The sequence below is a fragment of the Chelmon rostratus genome, chromosome 15 (assembly GCF_017976325.1).
Source record: "Chelmon rostratus isolate fCheRos1 chromosome 15, fCheRos1.pri, whole genome shotgun sequence".
NCBI lineage: Eukaryota > Metazoa > Chordata > Actinopteri > Chaetodontiformes > Chaetodontidae > Chelmon > Chelmon rostratus.
This window is the reverse complement of record NC_055672.1, coordinates 76243-96383: the sequence shown is the minus strand read 5'-3', so window position 1 is coordinate 96383 and position 20141 is coordinate 76243. Positions and strand designations below refer to the sequence as shown.

At 41.4% G+C, this 20141-nt stretch overlaps 1 protein-coding gene across 1 annotated transcript; it reads left to right on the top strand.

The window, feature by feature from the left end:
• The first annotated feature begins 1653 nt into the window (after positions 1 to 1653).
• Positions 1654 to 19293, top strand: rcor1 (REST corepressor 1). The gene is made up of 13 exons (XM_041953622.1): positions 1654 to 2279; positions 2373 to 2432; positions 4092 to 4172; positions 4275 to 4327; positions 4421 to 4582; positions 7217 to 7335; positions 9372 to 9450; positions 10096 to 10146; positions 10321 to 10467; positions 10588 to 10665; positions 15730 to 15787; positions 16104 to 16342; positions 18921 to 19293. Exons 1-13 carry the CDS (start codon positions 2099 to 2101, stop codon positions 18963 to 18965), a joined length of 1353 nt encoding a protein of 450 aa, XP_041809556.1. The 5' UTR covers positions 1654 to 2098; the 3' UTR covers positions 18966 to 19293.
• The last annotated feature ends 848 nt before the right edge of the window (positions 19294 to 20141 follow it).

The following is a 20141-nucleotide window of genomic DNA, read 5'->3' as shown; positions in this document are numbered from 1 at the left end:
AACTCTAAGTTAGAAAGTTAAGAAAGTTAAAGTTAGAAAATTAAGGTCGAATAACTGTGGAGGCAGAGCCCGAAACCGTTTTAAACATCACATATAAAGAAACAGCTGCTGCTCCTCACTGACAAACAATCATCTGAACGTCAGCTGATCTACAGTTAGACTGGCTCACTGATCTTTGCAGAACATCTGGAGGATTCAAACTTCTTCAACACAAACAGCCGCAGCAGGTTTACACATACAGACAAGACAAATAAAGAACAGGTAGAAGTTGCAGATGTTAAAGAGCAGCTCAGAGATAATAAAACATCACACAGGACCGTTGGTAGGTGATGACATCACATGGGACCGTTGGTAGGTGATGACATCACATGGGACCGTTGGTAGGTGATGACATCACATGGGTCCGTTGCTATGTGGTGACATCACATGGGTCTGTTGGTGCACTGTACACAGTGATCATTTGTAGCTTGTGATGCAGCACAGAGCTGTTTAATAGGTTGGCAGATATTTTTTTATTCACAACAAGATAAACCACACCATCACATCACAACACATTAATAGTAAACAGTATCAAAGTCCCTCTTTGGCATTGATTAAACCCCTAAGATCTCTGTTAATCAAAATTAAATATTTAGAGTTGTTTCCATGTAAAAAACCCCCATCATGCCTTAAAATGGTTTAGATGTAACTCTATGCCTTTGCCTTCATTTAGTATGAGTGGATCTATGATGACACCTCCTCCTCTATCTCCACCCATCCAAGCACACCTGCTCCCCTTTGACTCTGCTCGTCACACAAAATCCTGAAGGAAAACCAGCTCATGTGCCATGTGCACCGGAATGACCTCGCCTTGTGTTGCTAATGCTATGCTACTTACAGCTTAGGAGAATGAGCTTCATCGTGGCTTTTGTCATGAATAGACTCACAGTCATGTGACAGTAAACATGGCCGTCATCTTATTAAGCAGCTTATCTGACAAACTGTGAGAAGCGTTAACTTTCTTTGTCAACACCTCCATGAAGATTCAGGTCAGTATTGCACATGAATCCTGTAACTTGGCTGACTTGGCTGTCCCCAGAATAAATGGATGGAGCAGCATTAGGCTTCATTGTAAGAGAGCTCTGGAAAATGCGAACCTGAGTTTTCTTTTTCAGAGTTTAACAGAGTAACAGAGTGTAAAAAAATACACAATTGAAGCCTCACCTGCAATAACTGAACTTAACTTACAAAATAGAAATCTGTAGCTCCACCTGCCTTCTCCTCTGATGACCTCTGATAAAGTATTTATAGGTAACACTTGTATGAACTGTATTTTGTACCTGGCCAGGTACTGCAGACAGCGTTAGTTAGTAGATAAATCTTCTGGCTGTAGTATGAGATTGATTATTGTACACACTGATTAATAACTGATAACACTTTACCAGCCTATTGATCACTTATAATCAGTCTGTAAAAGACTATTACAGCTGTTTTTGTGTGTAATTATTGTTCGTTTATATATATACATATATGTGTGTGTGTGGAGAAGAGACAGCTGATCAGAATCAATAATAATTTAATACTTGCTGTGAAGATTTGATTGTTTAATGTGTGACGTGTGATGGCAGCAGAGATCACACACACACACACACACACACACACTCTCTCTCTCTCCTCCTCCTCCTCCTCCTCTCTGATCGATCAACTTCAGGCTTGCTGATCTCTGATCAGCTCTAGCTCATTTTTTTTCGATACTTTGTTGTACTAGTGTCCGTGAGTCCGTCTGTTGGTGTCGGTCTGGTTTTATCTGGTTTGTTCTGGTTCCGGCTGCTTGCTCCGTAACTTTTTGGAATAAGTCTGAAGCTTCATTCTCGGGTTGACTGTTAGCATCTTTCTACTGGAGCTCATTAATCTTCTGTTCGCCTCATTTCACGAATCGTTTCCACCTCGGTCTCTGCTTCACACCGAAACCTCCCGCAGCTCACAGGACCGAACGGTTCGCGTCGCTACGAGGAGAGTTAGCCGGTTCGGTTCTGTTAGCTGGGCAACTGAGCTAACTAGCTAACTATTAGCCTGAGTTAGCAGCTAGCAGTTAGCGCGAGCTGCCCAGGTAGTCGTCATGCCGGCAATGCTGGAGAGAAACTCAGAGGCTCCGGGGAAACGGAGAGGTAGAGCCCCGGCGGGAAGCGGCGGCAGCGGTCACGGAGCAGCAGCGAACCCCGGCGGGAAGAACCTGTCCGGTAATGGAACCAGCTGCTGGGAAGAAGGAAGTTCAGGCTCCAGCAGCGACGAGGAGCATGGTAGGTAGCCTCGGTCACTGTACTACAGCCGTGTGCTGAACTCTCTCACGACTACAGATGTTATTACTATTAAAGGTGTATATGTGTGTGCAGGTGGAGGAGGGATGCGGGTCGGACCGCAGTACCAGGCCGTGGTTCCGGACTTTGACCCGGGTAAGAATTGAAACACTGCTCGGTATGCTGGAGGCGGAGTAGTAGCCTCGAACAACAGGAGCACTGAAGTACGTGGTAATAGATCAGATCCAGGATTAGCAGCAGTAGAATAGATTTTACAGAATAAGAAGCAGTGAAACACAAACACCAGAGGTGATCTGTTGATCCACATGCTGTCGAAGCTGGTCAGTATAAAGCTCCTAACTCTACAGAACCAGAATCACTGTCATAACCGGTATGACAGCACAGCCTGCATCAGACTATGTTTAAGTGTCTACTGCCTATTTATGTACACAATTAATAGCAAGTAGTAGCAAAGACAAAAGAATAAAACATTATGGTGTTCATGGGGACCCGCTATCAGCTTGGCAAATTCTCCCACTACACACAGTTCTACTTATTGAACGGTTGTACATACTCTCCCTGTTATTTATTAAAGTAGCTGTCTAGGCATAAAAGACTACGTAGGTGTGCCTCCTTCAGAAATCTAGTGACAACATTGTCTCCTCCCTGGATAAAAACAGTTTTCTGCTGCCCTCCTAATGAATTTTCTAAAGTATTTCAGAATTTTGATCATGAAATCCTACTCCATGAACTCCGATCTATAGGTCTAGATGAAACCACGCTTACCTCACAGAGGGAGCTCAGACTGTTGTTGCTGATGGTACTCAGTCAAGCCCTCTGACCATCAGAAAGGGGTTTCCACAGGGGTCTCTCCTTTATCCATTACTGTTTATATTGTTCAGAAATAACGTAATTATTCCTAATCAATACTTTAATGTCCATTTTCTGTTGCTGGTATGTTATATGCCCCAGGCTCTGACTCTTCTTCAGTTTGCCCTTTATGCTTTTCAGTTATCACTCATTAATCACGTACTAGCTTTTCTTTTTTTCAACTTGTTATTTCATTTTTCAGAGACAGAGGACCTTATTAATGAAAAGAAAAGAGACAGAGAAAAAATGAAGATAAATAAATAAATAAATAGCAAAGAATAAATAAAGAGAAAGGAAAAAAGAAAAAAGGAACACATATAAACAATGCACGGAAACATAATTAAATAAGTTAATCACAGAGTTTTAAATGCAGGTCATGATTTCTGCCTCCACTGGTGACTCTGACTGTCCTGCCATTAAAACTTTAAATCACATTACTCCTGTTGAGTCATACAGGTACTGAGGAAAAGGTCTTTTAACATTTATATTTAACATTTGATTTCAAAATAAAAAATTAAACTGAGCTTATAGAATTAAAGGATGTTTGTCTTCAGTCAAACTATTGTTCAGTCAGCCTTCATGTCTGACCTTCACTCTGGAGATATTACCCTGCTGCACCATCAACACTTCAACACAAGTCTGTGTGTCTTAGTGCATTAACCTTCATCACAAATAACACATTTTGTCTTCATCATTGTTCTCTGTATCACACGCTCGGATGGACTTCTGACAGTGAAGAAGAAACAGCCGTCTCATGTTATTCACCTGTAAAACTCTGCTGTTAAAGCTTCTCACATCTCATCTCTCACCTACATCCAGTAACTACAGGACAAGATCCAGGATCTGCTGAACTTCATGTATTCCTCATGTACACACTAACTATAGGGGGTGACCTGCAAACTGCCCTCAAACTAGAGCTCACAAACTATGTGTCTGTGTTATTAGAAGTGGCCCAGGCAGCTCAGCTCAGAGAAAACCTCGGCATGTTGGTTTGGATCCCCAGCAGCTGTCTGAACCAGACTCAGTGTAAGAAACAGCTCTCAGATTAACCTATAAAATACAACTTGTCAGTGAAAGTGAAGGCTATGGGTGATGTTTTAGATGTTTAAAGTGTGTTCTCTGTTCCAGTGGATGAGTACATTGCTATCGCCAAAGAGAAGCATGGCTACAATATGGAGCAGGTATTTAACTGTGATCATCAGAAGAGCTGTGAGTCTTCTTCTTGTCTTTCTGATAGTATAAATATATAAATATATGTATATATGTATCTTCAGGCGCTGGGGATGCTTTTCTGGCACAAACACAACATTGAGAAATCTCTGGCAGACCTGCCGAACTTCACTCCATTTCCTGATGAGTGGACAGTGGAGGACAGAGTCCTGTTTGAACAGGCCTTCAGTTTCCATGGGAAGAGCTTCCACCGCATCCAGCAGATGGTATGTTACCACTAAAGCCAGTTCATTTATATCACTGTGACCAGTACAGATGCTGAGGTCAGTGCAGGTACTGCTCTGACCTCAACAATTCTATGAAACGTTTTTGTCCAAACCGTTGTACACCTGTCACTGCTCCTTGCTGTTTAATCTATCTAATGGTCTAATTCAGCGGTCCCTAACCCCCGGGCCGTGGATCAATTGGTACTGGGCCGCACAAGAAATAATTAATTATTTCTGTGTTATTTATTATCGCAGTCTGAACGATCTTTTATTTTGAAAAATCTTTTATTTTGAAAAATGACCGGATTCTCTTGGTTACTTGAGCGCTCAAATTTAAGCCACAAGCTAGCAAAACAAGTAAAAAACAGCCGTCTCTGGAAGGTTTCTTTGTGAGGGGAAAAGGCTCAGTGAGTCGTACTTTAAGTATGGATTCGTTTGTTATTATATTTACGATATAAACAATCTACGTACATCCGCTCCCCTCCCGGGCCGCGGCTGACTGGTCCACAATGATAAAAAGAGTGGGGACCACTGGTCTAATTGACACTGTCGCTTAGCGTCAATGTTAGCTAGCACAGGGTACCTGAGCTCCCTTCTAAGACCTGTCAATGCACAAACTGTCTCTGACTGGTTATTTAGCCTGCTCTCTACTAATCCAACCAAACCCCCCTGTTGACCTACACGACCTCAATCAACGAGTGTGGCGTTCACAGTCAATGTGGACACCCTTATGTCCTCAGCAGGTAAGATGTGTCGCGCGAATTCAGACCTGTGGCACTTAACTCACATGTCATGAAGACCTTTAAGAGGCTGGTCCTGTGCCACATGAAGACCTTGCTGACTGATTCCCTGGACCTGCAGCAGTTTGCATACCAGCCAAACATTTGTGTAGAGGACACCATTATCTTCCTGACCCCCCAGGCACTGTGAGAGTCATGTTGTGTGACTTCTTCCATTCAGCCCCGCCTGTCTAGGAGGGCGTCTGGTGATGCATTTGCACTTTGACAGTCCATCCTGGACCACAGACTACCGCTGGCCGGCCACAGTTTAATGATGACAGTGTTTCTGAGGTTGTGATTAGCAACGTCTGCACACCTCAAGGAACTGTACTGGTGCCATTCCTCTTCACTCTCAGTGTAGGCTTGTGCCGATTGGTGATCGGATCGTATATCTATGATTGAAGGAAGGATGACGGTTGACTGCTCTATGCTCTTCTGCATAAGAGTTGTTAACATTATGGATATGATTTGGATTGTGATGTTAAAGTTAACATAATGATAAATGGAAAATGATGCACAGACATATAGACTTCTACATACAGTAGCCTGCAGATAGGCTGTGTTTCAGAGCATGGCGGCTCAGTGGCTAGCCTCACAGCTAGAACTTACTGGGTGTAGTTCCTGTCCACCACCATCAGTGCTCTTGACCAAGGCATTGACTTAGAGCTCAAGTTGGAGCACAGGTGCTGCACAGCGGCTGAGCAGTGCTTCTCAGTGATGGTTTAAATGCAGAGAACAAAATTCACTTTGTTGCATTAAGTTTGTGTGCATGCAACAATAAAGAAATCTTCTGACATCCTTAGGCTCACCTTTGACAACCTGTTATACCCTAAAAATACAAGATACTACCTCTTTCTCTGACATTAACCCTATGTCTTGACTGCAAGCGTATCTCTCTTTTTAATCTCCTTAGTTGTTTGTGACGGTTTACAGTTTTAACCATTATTAACCAAAAATGATCACCAGCCCGAGAGCAGAGGAGTACAACAGCAATTACCTGAAAACCAATGAGTTGACAGTGAGCTACCAGGCAATGAGGAGACCCCCCCCCTTTCCCAGTTATCATCCAGGTGGACTAAGTGGAGACAGTGTACAACAATAAAAAAAATATTGGACTAGTCTCACAACAAGGACCGGTTTTTCATGAAGCGACAGAGCAGACGGATCATTCTTCATGAGGAAACTCAGATCCATCAGTGTAGGATCCTTCTTCTGACCTTCTGACCTTCTATCAGTCTGTAGTAACAAGTGCTGTGTTTGCTGAGGTGGTGGCATTAGGGCTGGTGATGCCAGCAGCCGGTATCAGAGCCCGGCTTTGTGGTCGGTCTGGAAACTGGACTGTCTGGAGTCATCCTGGGGGGTCCTTTGCTCTCTCTCTGTGATGAGCTGTGGCAGATGAGCAGCTCATTCAGCCAGCAGATCATCCCAACCAGGTGTTAAATGGATACCTGCTGCCATCAGCCCATGCTGCCGCAGTGGAGAGCACAGTCTATAACTGCAGTCGGACCCCCCAGCTCTGGTGTACTCGTTTAACGGTCTCACTCTGCTGCTGTTAATCACACCACTGTCACTTCACCTGCTGATTCTTGTCTCAACACTCTTAAGTAGTTTCTATTTTTATTCTGTTCTTATTTTAGTTTATGTACCTCTTATTAATTATTTCTATGACTTTCTCTGTCTGGACTTATTGCTGTGCTTGTGCTGCTCTAAACACCTGAAGTCCCTTCCTGGGTATCAATAAAGGATTATCTTGTCTCAGATACTGTGACGTCTACAGACCTGGGATCAGTACAAAGTGCTGTATATATGTATAGCTGTATCAACTGCACATTAAAGACGGTCTCTTTCCTTTTAGTTACCAGATAAGTCGATGGCCAGTCTGGTCCGGTTTTATTACTCCTGGAAGAAAAGTCGCAGTAAAACAAGTCTGATGGACCGACAGACACGAAAACACAAGAGGGAGAGAGGTGACAGGTGAGCTGCAACCTGCTCTGGTAACACAGGTAACACAGGCTTTGTTGATTTTTAGTAATTCTCAGGTCTGCACAGAGGCAGTAAATCTCAGGAACACTTGGAGGGAATTTCATGAACGTCCAAAAGGATGAACCGATCAGGTTTTGGTGGTGAAAGGTCAAAGGTCTCTGTGACCTCACAAAACCTGTTTTTGGCAATAGCTCAAGAATTCCTACGTTAATCAAGACAAAATGTCGAACAGATGTCTCAGAGGATGAAATGATGAAGTGATGACATCTTCTATTTGTGGGTCAGCTTCACTGTGACTTTGATTATTCAGCAGCAGCAACTCAGAAACAGAAGGCAGGTTGTGGTCAGATATTAAATTGGTCACTCTAATCTTGAAACTGTGCTCAGCAGCAGTGTCCATATTTGAAGCATCGTAGTCACCATTGGTCGTGCTGATATTGATCTTCAGGTGATTGTTGTGGCACCATGTGATGAAGCTCTCTATCAGTCCTCTGGACTCCTGAACAGTCTCCTAGTGAAGACGTCATGTCTCTGACTGGACATTATTCACTGGAACCATGCATGTATAAAAACTGCATCTCGACTGGCTGGTTGGTGGAGACGTACAATCATGAAGTGGTAATTCAGTTCCTTATGTATAAAAGAGACTAAAATATTAATTCGATATATTAAGGGAAAATAGTACGAGTATAGGTAACACTTCTTTTAATTCTTAAAAAATATGTTCCCATGACTCTGTTGCATTTGACTACATTCATGTGGTCAAAATCATCTCTGAAACTCTGCCAATGGTCCAGCCATAAAACACAGTCAGAAAGTACCATTCATATTATTTAATTTATTTAATTTATTTGTTGTTTTTATTTTTCTTTGTTAAGCGCCTTGTGCTCCTTTTGGATGTTGGAAGGCGCTATAGAAATAAAGTTTGATTGATTGATTCATATTAACAGCTGGGTTTGAAAACATTAATTTATATGATGAACATCTTTTTATAATCTGATATCAAATATGTCAAATATGGTCTTCAGAGAAATTTGAAAAGTATGAAATTTTGTAATGAAAAATGTGTCCAGTCCTGCTAACACTACAGGTAGCATAACGCTATCGATACCACCACAGGTAACATGGCAGGTAACACGGTACTACAGGTAACATGGCAGGTAACGCAGTACTACAGGTAACACGGCAGGTAACGCAGTACCACAGGTAACACCCCAGGTAACGCAGTACCACAGGTAACACCCCAGGTAACGCAGTACTACAGGTAACATGGCAGGTAACGCAGTGCTACAGGTAACACCCCAGGTAACGCAGTACCACAGGTAACATGGCAGGTAACGCAGTACTACAGGTAACACCCCAGGTAACGCAGTACCACAGGTAACATGGCAGGTAACGCAGTACTACAGGTAACACAGCAGGTAGCGCAGTACTACAGGTAACACAGTACTACAGGTAACACAGCAGGTAACGCAGTACTACAGGTAACACAGTACTACAGGTAACACAGCAGGTAACACAGTACCACAGGTAACATGGCAGGTAACGCAGTACTACAGGTAACACAGTACTACAGGTAATACAGCAGGTAACGCAGTACTACAGGTAACACAGTACTACAGGTAACATGGCAGGTAACACAGTACCACAGGTAACACGGCAGGTAACACAGTACCACAGGTAACATGGCAAGTAACGCAGTACTACAGGTAACGCAGTACTACAGGTAACACCCCAGGTAACGCAGTACCACAGGTAACATGGCAGGTAACGCAGTACTACAGGTAACACAGCAGGTAACGCAGTACTACAGGTAACACAGAAGGTAACACAGTACTACAGGTAACACCCCAGGTAACGCAGTACCACAGGTAACATGGCAGGTAACGCAGTACTACAGGTAACACAGCAGGTAACACAGTACTACAGGTAACACAGCAGGTAACACAGCAGGTGACGTGACACCACACGTAACGCCCTGTTTGTGTAAACCGCTGTAGTAACTTATTTAAACTGTGTTTTTTCAGTGATGATGAAGCTGAGGATGGAAACACGAATCCTCCCAGTGACTCCGAGTTCGACCCAAATAAAGACGACAAGAAGGAGGTAAACAACTGTTGACTGCTGGTTTACTGTCTACTGACGGTTTACCGACTGTTTACTGTTTACTGACTGTCTGCTGACTGTATATGGACTGTGTATTGTTTACTGGCAGTTTACTGACTGCTGGCTGTTACTGACTGTTTACTATCAACTGACAGATTGTTGTCAACTGGATTACTGTTTACAGTTTACTGACTGTCTGCTTACTGTTTATTGTTGACTGACTGTTTTACTGACTGTCTGCTGACTGTTTATTGTTGACTGACTTTTACTGACTGTCTGCTGACTGTTTATTGTTGACTGACTGTTTTACTGTTTGTCTGCTTACTGTTTATTGTTGACTGACTGTTTTACTGACTGTCTGCTGACTGTTTATTGTTGACTGACTGTTTTACTGTTTGTCTGCTTACTGTTTGTTGTTGACTGACTGTTTTACTGACTGTCTGCTGACTGTTTATTGTTGACTGACTGTTTTACTGTTTGTCTGCTTACTGTTTATTGTTGACTGACTGTTTTACTGTTTGTCTGCTTACTGTTTATTGTTGACTGACTGTTTTACTGACTGTCTGCTTACTGTTCACTGACTGTTTTACTGTTTACTGCTGTTTTCAAAACTGGTTCATTAACTGGCAGATTGGTTTGTTTCAGGTGAGTTCTGGATCAGAGAGGTCAGAGGTCAAACCAGCGTCTGGACTGAAGGTAACATCACCTGACCACCTGTAGTTGTATCGTTTGTAACACTCGTCCTGTCTGTCTCTCTCTCTTCATGTACGTGTCCCTCGTTCTCGGTCAGGTGACCTGTATCTGTATAAACCTGTCTCTCTCTGCGTACCTGTCTGTAGTTGAGCTGAATGCGTCTTTGTGCACCTGTAGGCGGGCAGCAAGGCGTCTCAGCGCTTGAAGAAACGTCCTCCCAGAGGAATGTTTTTGAATCAGCAGGATGTTGTCTCGCTCTCGTCTTCGTCTCCTCAGGGGTTTATCAGACAACTGGACTGTCAGCTGATCTCCATTAAGAGACAGGTGTGTCTGTCCGTCTGTCTGTCTGATCAGCGGTCTATCTGTGAGCTGGTCTCCATCAAGAGACAGGCCTGTTTCTCCTCACCTGTCTCTCTCCTCAGCTGTCTCTTTTCTGTGTTTCAGATTCAGGCCATTAAACAGTCAAACAGCTGTCTGAAGGAGAAAATCAGTTCTGGAGTCGATGAGTTCAGACAACCGGAGGTAACCATGGCAACACAGCAACATGCGGCAATGCAGCAACACATAGCAAAGTCTCTATGAAAACGTTGCTGTCTGTGGATGTTGCTGTTTGTCTGTTGATTTTTCTGTTTGTCTATTGATGATGCTGTTTGTCTGTTAATGTTGCTGTTTGTCTGTTGATGTTTGTTGATGTTGCTGTTTGTCTGTTGATGTTGTTGTTTGTCTGTTGATGTTGCTGTTTGTCTGTTAATGTTGCTGTTTGTCTGTTGATGTTTGTTGATGTTGCTGTTTGTCTGTTGATGTTGCTGTTTGTCTGTTGGTGTTGTTGTTTGTCTGTTGATGTTGCTGTTTGTCTGTTGATGTTGTTGTTTGTCTGTTGATGTTGCTGTTTGTCTGTTGATGTTTGTTGATGTTGCTGTTTGTCTGTTGATGTTGCTGTTTGTCTGTTGATGTTTGTTGATGTTGCTGTTTGTCTGTTGATGTTGCTGTTTGTCTGTTGGTGTTGTTGTTTGTCTGTTGATGTTGCTGTTTGTCTGTTGATGTTGCTGTTTGTCTGTTAATGTTGCTGTTTGTCTGTTGATGTTTGTTGATGTTGCTGTTTGTCTGTTGATGTTGCTGTTTGTCTGTTGATGTTGTTGTTTGTCTGTTGATGTTTGTTGATGTTGCTGTTTGTCTGTTGATGTTTGTTGATGATGCTGTTTGTCTGTTAATGTTGCTGGTTTTTGTTTGTTGCTGTTTGTCTGTTGATGTTGCTGTTTGTCCGTTGATGTTTGTTGATGTTGCTGTTTCTCTGTTGATGTTGTTGTTTGTCTGTTGATGTTTGTCTGTTGGTGTTGTTGTTTGTCTGTTGATGTTGCTGTTTGTCTGTTAATGTTGCTGTTTGTCTGTTGATGTTTGTTGATGTTGCTGTTTGTCTGTTGATGTTGCTGTTTGTTTGTTGATGTTTGTTGATGTTGCTGGTTTTTGTTGCTGTTTGTCTGTTGATGTTTGTCTGTTGATGTTTGTTGATGTTGCTGTTTGTCTGTTGCTGTTTGTCTGTTGATGTTTGTTGATGTTGCTCTTTGTCTGTTGATGTTTGTCTGTTGATGTTTGTTGATGTTGCTGTTTGTTGATGTTGCTGTTTGTCTGTTGATGTTTGTTGATGTTGCTGTTTGTCTGTTGATGTTGCTGTTTGTCTGTTGATGTTTGTTGATGTTGCTGGTTTTTGTTGCTGTTTGTCTGTTGCTGTTTGTCTGTTGATGTTTGTCTGTTGATGTTGCTGTTTATCTGTTGATGTTTGTCTGTTGATGTTTGTTGATGTTGCTGTTTGTCTGTTGATGTTGCTGTTTGTCTGTTGATGTTTGTTGATGTTGTTGATGTTGCTGTTTGTCTGTTGTTGTTTGTGTTTGTCTGTTGCTGTTTGTCTGTTGGTGTTGCTGTTTGTCTGTTGATGTTTGTCTGTTGATGTTTGTTGATGTTGCTGTTTGTCTGTTGATGTTGCTGTTTGTCTGTTGATGTTTGTTGATGTTGCTGTTTGTCTGTTGATGTTGCTGTTTGTCTGTTGATGTTTGTTGATGTTGCTGTTTGTCTGTTGATGTTGCTGTTTGTTTGTTGATGTTGCTGTTTGTCTGTTGATGTTTGTTGATGTTGCTGTTTGTCTGTTGATGTTGCTGTTTGTCTGTTGGTGTTGTTGTTTGTCTGTTGATGTTGCTGTTTGTCTGTTAATGTTGCTGTTTGTCTGTTGATGTTTGTTGATGTTGCTGTTTGTCTGTTGATGTTGTTGTTTGTCTGTTGATGTTTGTTGATGTTGCTGTTTGTCTGTTGGTGTTGCTGTTTGTCTGTTGATGTTTGTTGATGTTGCTGTTTGTCTGTTGATGTTGCTGTTTGTTTGTTGATGTTTGTTGATGTTGCTGTTTGTCTGTTGATGTTTGTCTGTTGATGTTTGTTGATGTTGCTGTTTGTCTATTGATGTTTGTCTGTTGATGTTTGTTGATGTTGCTGTTTGTCTGTTGATGTTGCTGTTTGTCTGTTGATGTTGCTGGTTTTTGTTTGTTGCTGTTTGTCTGTTGCTGTTTGTTGATGTTGCTGTTTGTCTGTTGATGTTTGTTGATGTTGCTGTTTGTCTGTTGATGTTTGTTGATGTTGCTGTTTGTCTGTTGATGTTTGTTGATGTTGCTGGTTTTTGTTGCTGTTTGTCTGTTGCTGTTTGTCTGTTGATGTTTGTCTGTTGATGTTGCTGTTTATCTGTTGATGTTTGTCTGTTGATGTTTGTTGATGTTACTGTTTGTCTGTTGATGTTGCTGTTTGTCTGTTGATGTTTGTCTGTTGATGTTTGTTGATGTTGCTGTTTGTCTGTTGATGTTGCTGTTTGTCTGTTGATGTTGCTGTTTGTCTGTTGCTGTTTGTCTGTTGGTGTTGCTGTTTGTCTGTTGATGTTTGTCTGTTGATGTTTGTTGATGTTGCTGTTTGTCTGTTGATGTTGCTGTTTGTCTGTTGATGTTTGTTGATGTTGCTGTTTGTCTGTTGATGTTGCTGTTTGTCTGTTGATGTTTGTTGATGTTGCTGTTTGTCTGTTGATGTTGCTGTTTGTTTGTTGATGTTGCTGTTTGTCTGTTGATGTTTGTTGATGTTGCTGTTTGTCTGTTGATGTTGCTGTTTGTCTGTTGGTGTTGTTGTTTGTCTGTTGATGTTGCTGTTTGTCTGTTAATGTTGCTGTTTGTCTGTTGATGTTTGTTGATGTTGCTGTTTGTCTGTTGATGTTGTTGTTTGTCTGTTGATGTTTGTTGATGTTGCTGTTTGTCTGTTGGTGTTGCTGTTTGTCTGTTGATGTTTGTTGATGTTGCTGTTTGTCTGTTGATGTTGCTGTTTGTTTGTTGATGTTTGTTGATGTTGCTGTTTGTCTGTTGATGTTTGTCTGTTGATGTTTGTTGATGTTGCTGTTTGTCTATTGATGTTTGTCTGTTGATGTTTGTTGATGTTGCTGTTTGTCTGTTGATGTTGCTGTTTGTCTGTTGATGTTGCTGGTTTTTGTTTGTTGCTGTTTGTCTGTTGCTGTTTGTTGATGTTGCTGTTTGTCTGTTGATGTTTGTTGATGTTGCTGTTTGTCTGTTGATGTTTGTCTGTTGATGTTGCTGTTTGTCTGTTGATGTTTGTTGATGTTGCTGGTTTTTGTTGCTGTTTGTCTGTTGCTGTTTGTCTGTTGATGTTTGTCTGTTGATGTTGCTGTTTATCTGTTGATGTTTGTCTGTTGATGTTTGTTGATGTTACTGTTTGTCTGTTGATGTTGCTGTTTGTCTGTTGATGTTTGTCTGTTGATGTTTGTTGATGTTGCTGTTTGTCTGTTGATGTTGCTGTTTGTCTGTTGATGTTGCTGTTTGTCTGTTGATGTTTGTCTGTTGGTGTTGCTGTTTGTCTGTTGATGTTTGTCTGTTGATGTTTGTTGATGTTGCTGTTTGTCTGTTGATGTTGCTGTTTGTCTGTTGATGTTTGTTGATGTTGCTGTTTGTCTGTTGATGTTGCTGTTTGTCTGTTGATGTTTGTTGATGTTGCTGTTTGTCTGTTGATGTTGCTGTTTGTTTGTTGATGTTGCTGTTTGTCTGTTGATGTTTGTTGATGTTGCTGTTTGTCTGTTGATGTTGCTGTTTGTCTGTTGGTGTTGTTGTTTGTCTGTTGATGTTGCTGTTTGTCTGTTAATGTTGCTGTTTGTCTGTTGATGTTTGTTGATGTTGCTGTTTGTCTGTTGATGTTGTTGTTTGTCTGTTGATGTTTGTTGATGTTGCTGTTTGTCTGTTGGTGTTGCTGTTTGTCTGTTGATGTTTGTTGATGTTGCTGTTTGTCTGTTGATGTTGCTGTTTGTTTGTTGATGTTTGTTGATGTTGCTGTTTGTCTGTTGATGTTTGTCTGTTGATGTTTGTTGATGTTGCTGTTTGTCTATTGATGTTTGTCTGTTGATGTTTGTTGATGTTGCTGTTTGTCTGTTGATGTTGCTGTTTGTCTGTTGATGTTGCTGGTTTTTGTTTGTTGCTGTTTGTCTGTTGCTGTTTGTTGATGTTGCTGTTTGTCTGTTGATGTTTGTTGATGTTGCTGTTTGTCTGTTGATGTTTGTCTGTTGATGTTTGTTGATGTTGCTGTTTGTCTGTTGATGTTGCTGTTTGTCTGTTGATGTTTGTTGATGTTGCTGGTTTTTGTTTGTTGCTGTTTGTCTGTTGCTGTTTGTCTGTTGATGTTGTTGTTTGTCTGTTGATGTTGCTGGTTTTTGTTTGTTGCTGTTTGTCTGTTGATGTTGCTGTTTGTCTGTTGATGTTGCTGGTTTTTGTTTGTTGCTGTTTGTCTGTTGATGTTGCTGTTTGTCTGTTGATGTTGCTGGTTTTTGTTTGTTGCTGTTTGTCTGTTGATGTTGCTGTTTGTCTGTTGCTGTTTGTCTGTTGATGTTTGTTGATGTTGCTGTTTGTCTGTTGATGTTTGTCTGTTGATGTTTGTTGATGTTGCTGTTTGTTGATGTTGCTGTTTGTCTGTTGATGTTTGTTGATGTTGCTGTTTGTCTGTTGATGTTGCTGTTTGTCTGTTGATGTTTGTTGATGTTGCTGGTTTTTGTTGCTGTTTGTCTGTTGCTGTTTGTCTGTTGCTGTTTGTCTGTTGATGTTTGTTGATGTTGCTGTTTGTCTGTTGATGTTTGTTGATGTTGCTGTTTGTCTGTTGATGTTGCTGTTTGTTGATGTTTGTCTGTTGATGTTTGTTGATGTTGCTGTTTGTCTGTTGATGTTGCTGTTTGTCTGTTGCTGTTTGTCTGTTGATGTTGCTGTTTGTCTGTTGATGTTTGTCTGTTGATGTTTGTTGATGTTGCTGGTTTTTGTTTGTTGCTGTTTGTCTGTTGCTGTTTGTCTGTTGATGTTGTTGTTTGTCTGTTGATGTTGCTGGTTTTTGTTTGTTGCTGTTTGTCTGTTGATGTTGCTGTTTGTCTGTTGATGTTTGTTGATGTTGCTGTTTGTCTGTTGATGTTGGTGTTTGTCTGTTGATGTTTGTTGATGTTGCTGGTTTTTGTTTGTTGCTGTTTGTCTGTTGGTATATTTGCTTAACTGCATCCTCATGGTGCCGTTTTGATTTCAGGTTAATCAGAAATTTAACACTCGCTGGACCACAGAGGAGCAGCTGCTCGCTGTACAAGGTAACACCTGAACTACCTGTTACCAGGTGAACTGACTCACAGTGACTACCTGTAATAAGGTGAACTGGTGCACCTGAACTACCTGTAATAAGGTGAACTGATGCACCTGAACTACCTGTAATAAGGTGAACTGATGCACCTGAACTACCTGTAATAAGATGAACTGATGCACCTGAACTACCTGTAATAAGGTGAACTGGTGCACCTGAACTACCTGTTACAAAGTAAACTGACAAACACCTGGATTCATTCAACCTTGATTACTTTTATTATACCTCTCAGTCGGTGACTCTCCCTCTTGTCCAATGACACACAGCCATCAGGAAGTATGGACGGGACTTCCAGGCGATCTCGGACGTCATTGGTAACAAGTCAGTGGTTCAGGTGAAGAACTTCCTGGTGAACTACAGACGGAGGTTTAACTTGGACGAGGTTCTTCAAGAGTGGGAGGCCGAACATGGGATGGAGGGGGAAGACAGGGGAGGAGGAGAGGAGGACAAGATGGAGGTGTATCCTGCTGAGGAGGAGGAGGCCGCTGCTAAGGAGTCAAAGGAGGTGAGGAGAAGTCTTCATGTTGACCTCAAACCCCAGTAGATCACTTTAATAGTTGTGGGTATATTTGTTTGTTCCCGTGCTTTCTACCCCCCCGATGACACTAGAACAAATCCAGTGTGGTTGCTGGCAGCAGCGTTTTCTAATCAATGCTGAAAAGTGATTTGGACAAAAATACATCGTGGTCCATCGAAGCTGAAAGTGCGGTACCCGTTCAAAACAAACCTGTTTTTTATAGCCGATTTCTCTTTAAGTCTCAGGTCTATAATGAAGTCCATGGTTGCATTTAATTATGTTTTCATCAATTAAAGGTGACATGGTCATTTTCAGGTTCATACTTTTAATTTAATTAATTATTTTGTGTGTCTGCTTGGGTAGGTTTTCGTGTTTTAATGGTCGTTGTCCTTCAGAACATGTCTAGTTTACATACAGCAGCAAAACACACAAATCAACAGGCAGCAATAGAATAACAAAGCTACTGCAAGCTGGCCGTGAGCTGGAGTCAAACAACAACAGTTGGGAAAACTCTGTTAGCATTATGTGAACGCTAATCATTTTACTTCAGACTACTGAGGGCCAATAGAAAGCTCAACGATGATCGATACCAACTTCAAACTGAGGACCTGTAGCTCTCTGTGCTGTCTCTCATAGCCAGAGCTAACGTTAGCTCCACACTTCGTACTGTAACACAAGCTCGGCTGGTCTGTTGTGACAGGTCTGCTGCGTCTGTGTGTGTGTGTCTGTTGCTGCTGAATGGAAATGTACTAAAGACGTGCCCTGCGGTCCACTGACTGTTGGACTAACAGACTATACACTGAGTTTTCTGTTAAATAAATGCTGCTGAGATGTTTGTTGTTTTCTTGTCTAACTGTGAGAATTAATCCCATTTAATAATTAACCTACATTATAAAGCAGGCATATAGGCCTGCAGCTCATTTTCATTGGGGCCAGATGTGCTCCCTTAGATTGTTAAAATGGTGCAAAGAGGCAGAATCGTGTTTTGGGCGGAGGATCCCTTTTATTTTTGTGATACCTTGATAAAAATAACGTTACTGTGATGTAAATTTTAGGCCATTTCAACGCGTGTACAGTCAGACAGCAGTTGGTGGAGATCCCAGTACAGCATAGAGCAGTTAAACTAATCTGCTGTCGAACAACAAAACAAAACAAAGATCAATATCGGCTGACATGATTGATAGAATTTAATTGATAGAAAGTTCACATGTGACTCTGTTTAATGAGTCAGGCGACGTTCAGTGACAGATCACATCGTCTCTGTGGTCAGTCTGAGTCATTTCTGGTTGTCAGAGCTGCTTCACGCCTTCAGTTTAACTCTGTTCATCTGATATGATCATTCTTCTGGTTTTTTTTTGTGATTGTTGGTGTTGTTGTTGAACTCGCCGTCTTTTACATTTTAATACCATTCACATTAAAATCATACAAAATATCCAAATAAAAGAGAATAGTCGTTTTCGGTTGTGACGTAAGTTTGATCGTCATCTGAAAGATGTCTGTCAGTAGTCGTCAGTGTCCCACGTTCCCTGAATGAGGCACAGGATAAAACGTTTCAGAAGTTAACTGGTTACAGCTCAGACTGACGATCAGACGTCTATCAATCTACTGCAGGGCTGTCAAATCTGAATATCATAAATTATTTCAACATCAGCTTGTCTTTAAAAGATTTACGTACCTATTCATTACGAAATAAACAAATAAAATAATGTCCTCTACATGTTGCTGAATTATTTGCTCGTTTCAAGTTAACCTACATTTCATTATCATTTAAAGTGCCGCTTGCAGAGTGTCCAGTTGGTCCACATGTCCTGGAACACTTCAGTGTCCGGTCACATAGACAGCACAGACAACAACATGTGAGGGTTTTCAGCGCTGCAGCCAGCAACTGTGAAACAGGCTGCAGTTTAATCCTCCACAACGTCAGTGTTTGTCTCTAAAAGTGATGGTTTGAGCCGCTGACAGCTCAGATTGTTGTAATAAGTGTGTGTCAACATGGTGGAAAGGATCCTACAGAGGTGGAGCTTTTTGTTAAAGAGGAAGATCCTTCTTATTAAACCAGAAACAGCTGTTATATCTGTCACCAAAGCCACCAGACTCCATTCACAAAAACAGTCATTTAACGTGGTCAAACACACTTCATTCAAACTGACAGAAACAAAATAAAAATCAACAAAAGCTTCTCGGTTCATCTTTCACTGATCCGACAATCATCACTAAGTCCGTTTGGTTAAATTAACTCTTCATTCATTGAATCAGGAGACAGAGAGAGGACGACATCAGAGAAGCAGAGACGAAATATTTTCAGATTAACTCTGGAATTATCTTCACTGGACATTTTGAGTGGAAAGACTTGAATAAATGGGTCTTAAACACATTTTTCGAACCAGTAATTACTGCACAGCAAACTGGTTTGGTGATTCCTGTCCGTCATGCAGCGATTTTCAGGCTTTATTTTGCCCCCACTTGCGTATTAATTTTCTTAATTGTATGTATGAATTGTTTGACAGTTTGATCGAGAATATTTGTTGACAGCCCTCCTCTGCTGTGGCTCTGCTCTCTGCTGCAGGACTCGTCCTCTCCGGTGGACCCACAGAAGCCTCAGGCCTCCTGAGACCCTCTGACCTCTGACCCCACCTCTCTGGTTTCGTCATGTCATCCTGTGTTTTATTGTGTTATCTTATTTTCTCAGTTTATCAGTTACTATGTTGGACTTATATTGATCAGGTATGGGGTTTGTGTCTTGTCTGTCATTACTGCTCTCTCTGGACCAATCAGAAATCAGACCTGACCTGTCAGTTAAAGTGGGTGGGACTTGATTTTGTCTTTTTTTAAATTCTATATGTGAATCATGTTTTATGTTTTGAATGTGTTTATTTTTCCTTCTCTCTCTCTCTCTGTCTCTCTCTCTGTCTCTCACCCCCCCCTCTCTGTCTCTCTCTCTCTCTATCTCTCTGTCTCTCTCTCTCTCTCTCTGTCTCTCACCCCCCTCTCTCTGTCTCTCTCTCTCTCTCTCTCTGTCTCTCTCTCTCTCTCTCTCTCTCTGTGAGTGAGTGAGTAAGAGATCACTCAGGTGGGAGGAAGGTCCTGTCCTGATGATTTCATCCTGATTGTGGAGATTTTCACATCTTTTTGAGGAGTGACAATAAAGCCAAAGTTCAGCAATAAATCTGTTTCTTCTTCAGTTTCTTCTCTTTGAAACTTCTGAACCCTTTAACTGATTCAGTGAAATATTCTGTACGATACAATGAGTATAAAGATGAGGAGACACAGATCCAGGATCCATTAATTATCCAGGTTTATATGATAAGTGGATTTCATGGACAGTTTAAGATGCAGGAAAGTCGTATTTAAATGTTTCTCAACATTTCAAGTGAATTACTCAGACTGAAGCTGCTTTTATCAGACACAGAGAGAGTGAAGCTTGTTTCCACTTCAAGAGAATTAATTTACCTGCTGGTTGAAGGTGTGGTCTGTGCTGGACTTGAACCAACCACCCTCCAGTTCTTAAATCAACTTCCCACAGACTGAACTGCTGCTGCCCCCTGTAATGTCTGAGAAAATGTCTTGACAACCACCAGTTAGTGAAACACTTCATTTCATCTGTAAATGAGTCAAACCTTCACCTTTTACTCTTAAAAATGTTTAATTGAAAGTCTGTCTAAAAATCCCCGACGCTGATATCAATTCGTTGTTTTAAAGTACAAAGAGTTTCCTCTGGTTCTGTTTGTCTCTGCATCATGTATAAATCAGTTATGTCAATAAACTCATTCACTGAGTTTTTCCTGCT